The sequence below is a fragment of the Hypanus sabinus genome, unplaced genomic scaffold (genome assembly GCF_030144855.1).
Source record: "Hypanus sabinus isolate sHypSab1 unplaced genomic scaffold, sHypSab1.hap1 scaffold_1286, whole genome shotgun sequence".
Taxonomy (NCBI): domain Eukaryota; kingdom Metazoa; phylum Chordata; class Chondrichthyes; order Myliobatiformes; family Dasyatidae; genus Hypanus; species Hypanus sabinus.
In genome coordinates, this window is record NW_026779352.1 from 83,873 (window position 1) to 93,759 (window position 9,887).

Sequence of the window (9,887 nt, forward strand, 5' to 3'; positions counted from 1 at the left end):
ATCAGGGATGTTTTGTACATTTGCTGTTCCTTAATACTACCCACAGATTCTACACTGCCCAACGCTATGCCACCTCTTATCTAATGATTTTATTTAATATTTCACCAACAGAGTCACACAACCCCACGACCAGCTTGTTATTTCACTAAACATATAAATATCTGGGAAACAAGGGGACTTGCAGGTGCAAGAAATCGAGAGAAATTCACACAAAGTGCTGGAGAAGCTCAGCAGGTCAGGCAGCATCTGTGGATGGGAATCAACATTTCGGGCCAATACCCTTCTTTGGGACTCTTGATACCCACGTATCTGGGAAATCAACAAGCAAAGACAACAGAAAGTAGTGCAATATTGAGAAAACCTGTGACAAAATTTATTTCAAGGCTTTAAAAAACTGCGGAACAGAGCTCAATAATCAACAAATACAACAAAGGCAATAAACACTTCCATCAATACCGACATTGACTTTTTTTAAATGAAAATATCTTAGTCCCATTACGATCATAAAATTTACAAAGATAAGTAAGAACAGAAATGACAAGTTTAGAAAAGACTATTTACACTCAAACCCACCGGGATTAACACTTCCTTGGACAGAAGGAGGAAGAAGAATAACGCACATGAGAAAAAAAACGACCACAAGACACAGGAGCAGAATCGGCCATTTGGCCCTTCGAGTCTGCTCCACCATTTCATCATGAGCTGATCCAATCTGCCCTTTAGTCCCATTCCCCCACCTTCTCACCATAACCTTTGATGTCCTGACTACTCAGATACCTATCAATCTCTGCCTTAAACACACCCAATGACTTGGCCTCCACTGCTGCCCGTGTCAAAAAAATGCCACAGATTCACCACCCTCTGACTAAAAAAAATTCTCCACATCTCTGTTCTGCATGGGCGCCCTGCAAACCTTGAGTCATGCCCTTTTGTACTAGGCTCCCCCAGTCACTCTTGAAATTGCATTCAGCAATGGGGATGGACTAATATCCAGCTTGCAGCTTATTGGATCTTTCTCCCCAATGTGAACCCAGTCGTGTGTTACAAGGTTAGATTATTGAGTGAATCCCTTCCCATATTCACAGCAGGTGAACGGCCTCTCCCCAGTGGAACACAATGATGCAGCATTCGTGAAGACGGTTGAGAGAATCTCTTCGCAAAGTCTGAGTAGACGATCATCATCTAACCGGTGTGAACTTGCTGGTGTTTTAATAGACGAGATAATCGTGTGAATGCCTTCCCATATTCAGAGGTCGACGGCCTCTCCCCAGTGGAACTCACTGGTGTGCCAGTAGATCAGATAACTGAGTGAATCCCTTCTCACAATCTGAGCAGGTGAAATCCCTCTCTGCAGTGTAAACTGACTGGTGAGTCACTAGGTGAGATGATGTGGTGAATCCCTTCCCACAGTCTGAACAGGTGAACGGCCGGTCCCCAGTGTGAACTAACTGGTGTACTTGTAGGCTACCTAACTGTGTGAATCCCTTCCCACAGTCTGAATAGGTGAACAGCCTCTCCCCACTGTGAACTCACTGGTGTCCCTATAAGTTGAATGATCGAGTGAATCCATCCCCACAGTCTGAGCAGGTGAACAGCTTCTCCCCAGTGTGAACTTGCTGGTGTCTCTGTAGGTTAGGTGACTGAGCAAATCCCTTCCCACAGACAGAGCAGGTGAAATCCCTCTCTGCAGTGTGAACTGACTGGTGAGTCACTAGGTGAGATGATGTGGTGAATCTCTTCCCACAGTCTGAGCCACACAACCCCATCAGTTCCATTATCCAAGTCATTGACAAACTATGTAAGAAGTTCCGGTCCGAATACTGACCCCTGAAGACCACTAATCACTGCTGGCCAACCAGAAAAGGCCCCTTTTATTCCCACTCGCTGCCTCTTGGCTGTCAGCCATTCCTCTATCCATGCCAGTATTACTTCGGATTTTTATCCTGTTAAGCAGTTTCATGTGTGACACCTTATCAGATGCTTTCTGAAAATCCAAGTAAATGATATCCACTGCCTCTCGTTTGTCCATCCTGCTTATGACTTCCTCGAAGACTTGTCAGGCAAGATTTCCCTGTACAGAACCTATGCTGGCTTTGTCATTATATCATTAGTCTCCTAGTACCCCAGAACCTCATCTGTTATCATGACTCCACACTTTCCCAGCCACTGAGGTTAGGCTAACTGGACTATAATTTGCTTTACTTTGCCTTCCTCCCTTCTCAAAGAGTGGATTGACATGTGCAATCTTCCTGTCCTCCGGGACCATGCCAGAATCAAGTGATTCTTGACGTGTCATGACCAATGCATCTGTTATCTCTCCAGCAACCTCTCTCAGGACTCTGGGATGTAGTCCATCTGGTCCAGGTGACTTATCCACTTTAAGAACCTGAGTTTGCCTCAAACGTTTTCCTTTGTAATAGCAATGGCACTCACTCCTGTTCCCTGACACTCATGGATCTCTGGCACACTGGTGGTGTCTTCCACAGACAAGACGGATGCAAAGTACCTATCAAGTTCATCTACCATCTCTTCCCCATTTGTACCCCATGAGCATCATTTTCCAGTGGTCCAATATCAACTCTCGCCTCCCTTTCGTATATTTTATAACTGGTTGATATTATTGTATAGTTTGCTGTCTTATTTCACCTTTCCCCTTATAGCTTTTATTTTAAATTTGCCTGCTGTTGGATGTTAAAAGCTACCCAGTTATCCAACCTACTACTCACTTTTGCTACCTTATATGCTTTTGTACAGTCTTTCACTTCCTTTGTCAGTACTACGTCTGTGGGACATATCTATCCTGTACATTATGAACTAATCCCAGAAACGTCAGCCATTTCTGCTCTGGCGTCATCTCCACCAGCATCCACCTGAGGAATCACCTCTCTCATGCCTCTGAAATTCCCTGTCATTCCCCTGCGATACAATGCATCTGACCTGTGCTTCTCCCTCACAAATTGCAGTAGGACTTCAATCATATTATGATCACTGCCTTCTAATGGTTCCTTTACATTAACCTGCCTAATAAGATCTGGGTTATTACACAACACCCAATGTAAGATAGCAGTTCCCCGAGTAGGCTCAACCATCAGCTGCTCTAAAAAGCCATTTCGTTAGCATTCAATACATCTCCTCTTTTGCGATCTCACGCCAATCTGACTTTCCCAATCCTCCTGCAGAGTGAAGTCACCCACTACAGTTGTGTCATTAAATTTATTACATAAAAGCCAAACATTCAGCAGTACCTGGGGCAGAAGTGAGGATACATGCTTTTACTAAGGAGAGAAGGGGTTTTTGAAGCGGAAAGGCCTGAAGGTAGATAAGACACCGCAGAGTTCAGAAAGAGGTGGCTGAAGAGATTGTGAAGGCATTAGAGTCATAAAACACTACAACACAGGAAAATGCCATTCGGCCAGTCTAGTCCGTGCTAAAGCATTAATCTTCCGAGTTCCAACAAATTCCACCTAGACCATCGCCCTCCATATGCTTCTCATCCAGTGACCTAAGCAAACTTCTCTAAAAGATTACAATCGTCCCTGCCACTTGCTCTGGCAGCTCGGGGCACACTCTCCCCGCCTCTGAATGAAGAAGTTCCCCCTTAGTTTTCTCTTCAAGTGATGAGTAATGATCTATCACAAATCACTAGATTTTGGAACGGTTCTGGTGGACCAGAAATTTGCAAATGTCACTCCACAATTTAAGAGGAAAATTATTGGACAGTTATTATTGTTGGACAGTTATTATTATTGGACAGTCTGACCTTAGTGGTCAGGAAGATGTTAGAGTGTACTAAGAGTGTGTTTTTTGGGTACTGTAATTGGGGAAACATGATGAAGTAGGCCAAAGTCAGCCGGATTCCTTCAAGGAAATCTTGACTGACAAATCTCTTGGAATACTTTGCGGAAATAACAGGCAAGGTAGATAAAGCAGAGGCAGTGTATGTTGTTTGGATTTTCAGATGATCTTCAACAAGGTACCCCATGCAAGGCTTATTGAGAAAGTAAGGAGGCATGGGATCCAAGGGCACATTGCTTTGTGCATCCAGAACTGGCTTGCTCACAGAAGACAAAGAGTGGTTGTATACTGGTCATATTCTGCATGGAGGTCGGTGACCAGTGGTCTGCCTCAGGGATCGGTTCTGGGACCCCTACCCTTCGTGACTTTAATAAATGACCTGGATGAGGAAGTGGAGGTACGGGTTAGTAAATTTGCTGATGACACAAAGGTTGGGTTAGGTTGCAGGGGGATATTGATAGTCTGCAAACCTGGGCTGAGAAGCGGCAAATGGACTTCAACCCAAAGAAGTGTGATGTGGTTCATTTGCTTCGGTCAAATATGATAGAATATAGTAATAATTGTAAGCCTCTTGGCAGTGTGGAGGAACAGAGGGATCTTGGGGACGGAGTCCACAGGACACTCAAAGCTGCGATGTAGGTTGACTCTGTGGTTAAGAAGCCATACTGTGCGTTGGCCTTAATCATCCGCAGGCTTGAGTTTAAAAGCCGAGATGTAATGTTGCAGCTATATAGGACTTTGGTCAGACCCCACTTGGAGTACTGTGCTCAGTCCTGGTCGCCAAATTACAGGAAGGATGTGGAAGCCATTGAAAGGGTGCTGAGGAGATTTACGAGGATGTTGTTTGGATAGGGATAGGTTGAGTGAACTCAGTCTTTTCTCCTTGGAGTGATGGAGGATAAGAGGTGTCCTGATAAAGGTGTCCATGAAAATGAGAGACATTGATCGTGTGGATAGTTAGAGGCTTTTTCCCAGGGCTGAAAGTGCTAGCACGAGAGGGCATAGTTTGAAGATGCTTGGAAGTAGGTACGGAGGAGATGTCAGGGGTATGTTTTTTTTACATAGAGAGTGGTAAGTGTTTGGAATGGGCTGCCGGCAATGGTGGTGGAGGCGGACACGATAGGGTCTTTTAAGAGACTCCTGGATAGGTACACGGAGCTTAGAAAAATAGAGAACTGTAGGTAACCCTTGGCATTTCTAGAGCAAGGACATGTTCGGCATCGCTTTGTGAGCCAAAGGGCCTGTAACGTGCCGCAGGTTTTCTATGTTTCTAAGGTGCTGCACGTGAGGCTGCTTAACAGGATCACAGCTCATGGAATTACAGGAAAGAAACTTGTGCTGACAAGGGAGAAAGTGTCAGAATAATGTGGGCAATTCTGTTTTGCTGTCGGTAACTAATGCTGTTCTGTAGGGGTCAGTATTGAGACCGCATCGTTTCATGTTAAATCTGAATGATATGGATGACGGAATTGATACCTTGGTGACGAACATTGCAGTTGATACAAAGATAGGTACGGGACAGATAGTTTAGAGCAAAGCGGGAGTCTGCAGAAGGACTTCGATAGGCCTGGAGAATGCCAGCAAAGTAGCAGTTGAAATACAGTGTATGCAAGTCATGTACATTTGGTAGAAATAATTGGGCGTAGAAAAAAAATAAATGGGAGAAACTTGAAAAAATTAGAGGTTCATAAGTGCTTGTGAGTCCTTGAGCAAGAGGCCCTAAAGGTTTGCTTGCAAATTGAGTTGATTAAAGATGACAACTGCAATGTTAGCATTAGAAGAGCAGGGATGCGATACTATAGCTTTATAACGCATTGGGCAGATCACTGTTGGTGTATTGTGAGCAGATTCCGACCTATACTTACGACTTATTATCTGAGCAAAAGATGTGTTCGTATTGGAGTGGGTCCGGAGAAGTTTAAAAGAATGATTCCAGGACGACCAAGAGTGGATGACCTGGATGAGGAAGTACGTGGGAAGGGATTCACTCAGTCATCCAACCTACAGAAATTTATCAATATCCACTGCTGCTGATTTCCACACACAAATAAATCAAAAGGGATATGCCCAATCAAATAGATAATTAATCGATCAATAGCCCCCAAAACAACACGGCCCAGCCAGACACATAACAAGTGACTTTACATCTCACAACAGTGGATTCTGTAATGAAACCCATGATTAATGTTGTTGTCCCTCTGAAATCATAAGAAACGCACATTAAGGTGCATTTAAATGCGAGCGCATCCCCACAGGTGACGTCGCACAGACCCCCCTCGCACCTGACGTCACGCATGGGCTTCCCACACCGGGATCTGCCCTTACGTGCACAGCGTCTTACGTCATCCATGCGCTGGTGAGCTCGGGCTTTATCAGTTTAATAGCTGGGCTAATAATCACATGACCAGCCCTCCCCCACCGCTATCAACAGAGGATTCAGGGGCTGCACTATTCCCATTGGTGCAAAGCGATGTCAATCACTTGTTACCACCAGTCGCAGAGTTGGACAAGTCCAGAGGGCGTTACCCCTGCTGAGTTCGCCTCCCGCTCCGGCCTCAAACTCCACATCACAGTGGAGTAAATGTCCGTTTTTTGATTTATTTCCATTTCCCTCCAAGAGAAGTTGGGGCGTTTGTGAAGCGTCACCTGCGGCCGGAGTCTGATGTGTCACCGAGAGGTAGGAGGAGACCGCTCGGCCCGTCGGTTTGATGCCAGCTCCCTGGGGAAGGAGAGGAGGGATTTTATTGAAAGGAAATAGATCGTGTGAGAGGGGGCGGACAAGATGTTTGTCCCGGTGGAAATCTGTGAAAATGTCTGAGCCCACGGTGGTGGCGAGCATAGGGATTCATATTGGGGGGGAAACACCGGCACACTGTTGACCTGCAAGTGGGGCCAATGACAGGGTTGGGAGCTGAATGGTTGGGGCAACACGGGGCTGCAGAAGATGAACAGTTTTTGCACAGAGGATTAACAAAGTGGTTAGAGAGTATTTGTTATAGAGAGTGCAATGAAGTTTCAACAGACTGATCCCTGAAATGGTTAGGTCATCATATGAAGAAAGATCAAATGTGATAACAATTTCATTTGGAGAATCGAGGACTGGGAGGTGAGCACATTGAAATGCACGTCATTACCGGTTGAACCAGGGATCCCAGTCTCTGAAAAATGGGGTGGATGCCTATATTTTATAATAAAACCCCTATTGTTTTACCTTTACCTTCTCTCCCAGTTGTGTGCTTGCCCTTGTCCTTCACAGCCCCTTACCTGCTTAAGATTCATCCATTAGCATCAGTCAGCAATTCATTCTTTTTGGCTTTTCCTAATCCCTTAGGGGTTGGCGCTTCTAGAAATTTATAAATGTCCATTGCTGGTGATTTCCACAACAAATAAATCAAAAGGGATTTCCCCAATCAAATGATAATTCTTCGATCAATAGCTCGCAAATTTGTTCATATCCCAGACGCAGGCCCCAAATTTGTTACGAACCATAATGCTTTAGAAACAAGCCAGCAGCAATAGATTACATCTGGAGTTTGGTTTTGATGTTAAATCTGTCTTTATTGGAATCTACTTGTAATATTGCAACTTAAACAAGATAAACAGAAGTTAACAGTGTTAAGTTTATAAATGTGTATAAGTATAACTCCCAAACTATTGAGCTCAGGGGAAACAAGGCTTGCAGTCTTGAGATGCTAAAGTATGAAAGTTCAGTTCAACCACAGAATAGGCGATGAGGGAGAGAGATTTGTAATCCAGGGTAAATGGTGAGAGAAGGCAAATATGTCAAATTCCTCAGGTTCCACGGTGGTAAAACAAGAGAACAGTCGCTGTAGATTTTATCCGTCATCGCTCCAAATCCACATACAAATTATCACCAAAAGTGACTTGTCACAAGGTGTATCATCTTCAAGTGAACTACCACATCACAGCCAGGCAAGGGTTAACACATAAGTGGTTTCCACAGGACATCCCAAATCAGATCCACTCCTATGGATCAAACAAGGTGACAAACACACATTCAATGTACATGGATCAATAATTAACCCACCCTTGTGGGCATAGGAAACTTCTAAACAGTGACTCTTGGCCACTAGTTCCCTGGTTTCGATCCTTCCATTTTCCCTCCTTCGTCTCCGTCTGACTCTGAGTGTCTGTGTTCTCGGTTAAAACTAAACAAGCTGCGAGCGATGTAAACAAGCTGCAAGTCAGACTGATTCACCTTCTTAATCTCTCTCTCTTAAAATGACAGTCCACAGCAAAGGAAACCCAGGGATTCATAACAATGGCTACTTCCCATTGTGAACTGACTGGTGTGCCAGTAGGTTTGATGACCGAGTGAATCCCTTCCCACAGAATGAGCAGGTGAACGGCTTCTCCCCGGTGTGAACTCTCTGATGTATCTTCAGTTTAGCTGAGCTAGTGAATCCCTTCCCGCACGGTGAGCAGATGAATGGCTTCTCCCCAGTGTGAACTCGCTGGTGGACCAGTAGGTTGGATGACTGAGTGAATCCCTTCCCACAGACTGAGCAGGTGAATGGCCTCTCCCCAGTGTGAACTCGCTGGTGGACCAGTAGGTTGGATGACTGAGTGAATCCCTTCCCACAGACTGAACAGGTATATGGCTTCTCCCCAGTGTGAAATTGCTGGTGTGCCAGTAGTTGGGATGACCGAGTGAAACTCTTCCCACAGTCTGAGCAGGTGAACGGCTTCTCCCCAGTGTGAACTCTCTGATGACTCTGTAGGATGGATGGATCAGTGAATCTCTTCCCACAGACTGGGCAGGTGAATGGCTTCTCTCTAGTGTGAACTCTCTGATGACTCTGTAGGTTGGATGACTGAGCGAATCCCTTCCCACAGACTGAGCAGGTGAATGGCTTCTCCCCAGTGTGAACTCTCTGATGACTCTGTAGGTTGGATGACTGAGCGAATCCCTTCCCACAGACTGAGCAGGTGAATGGCTTTTCCCCAGTGTGAACTCTCTGATGACTCTGTAGGTTGGATGACTGAGAGAATCCCTTCCCACAGTCTGAGCAGGTGAACGGCTTCTCCTCAGTGTGAGCTGACTGGTGTACCAGCAGTTGGGATGACCGAGTGAATCCTTTCCCACATTCTGAGCAGGTGAACGGCCTCTCTCCAGTGTGAACTCGCTGATGACTCTGTAGGTTGGATAACAGAGTGAATCCCTTCCCACAGACTGAGAAGGTGAATGGCTTCTCCCCAGTGTGAACTCTCTGATGACTCTGTAGGTTGGATGACCGAGTGAATCCCTTCCCACAGACTGAGCAGGTGAATGGCTTTTGCCCAGTGTGAACTCTCTGATGACACTGTAGGTTGGATGACTGAGTGAATCCCTTCCCACAGACTGAGCAGGTGTATGGCTTCTCCCCAGTGTGAACTCGCTGATGTACCAGTAGGTTGGATGACTGAGTAAATCCTTTCCCACAGTCTGAGCAGGTGAACGGCTTCTCCCCAGTGTGAACTGACTGGTGTACCAGTAGTTGGGATGACCGAGTGAAACTCTTCCCACAGTCAGAGCAGGTGAATGGCTTCTCCCCAGTGTGAACTCTCTGATGACTCTGTAGGTTGGATGACCGAGTGAATCCCTTTCCACAGACTGAGCAGGTGAACAGCTTCTCCCCAGTGTGAACTCGCTGATGTCTCTGTAGTTTGGATGACTGAGTGAATCCCTTCCTGCAGACTGTGCAGGTGAATGACCGCCCCTTGGTGTGAACACGCTGGTGTGCCATTAGGACAGATGACCGAGAGAATCCCTTCCCTTAAATTCAGCAGATGACCAGCCTCTGCCCAGTGTGATCTGACTGGTGTGTCCACAGGTGGGATGCCCGACAGAATCCTTTCTCACACACACAACAGTTGAATGGCCTTGCCCTGTGTGAACTTGCTGATATACCTTCAGTTGAAATGACTGAGTGAATCCATTCCTAAGCAGGTGAATGGCCTTTCTCCTGTATAAAATGACGGGCTTGCTGGTTGGTCAGATGACCGAGTGAATCCCTTCGCACAGTCTGAGCAAGAAGGATGGTCGATTGAATCCCTTGCTCCACTTCTTAAATATCTAGAAAGAGACAACA

General features: G+C 45.7%; 1 protein-coding gene across 1 annotated transcript; it reads right to left on the bottom strand.

Annotated features, from left to right (window-relative positions):
• Positions 1-6,542: 6,542 nt before the first annotated feature.
• On the bottom strand, positions 6,543-9,652 carry LOC132386736 (zinc finger protein 229-like). The gene has a single exon (XM_059959088.1). The coding sequence runs from the start codon at positions 9,540-9,542 to the stop codon at positions 8,082-8,084; it is 1,461 nt and encodes a 486-aa protein (XP_059815071.1). The 5' UTR covers positions 9,543-9,652; the 3' UTR covers positions 6,543-8,081.
• Positions 9,653-9,887: the final 235 nt, after the last annotated feature.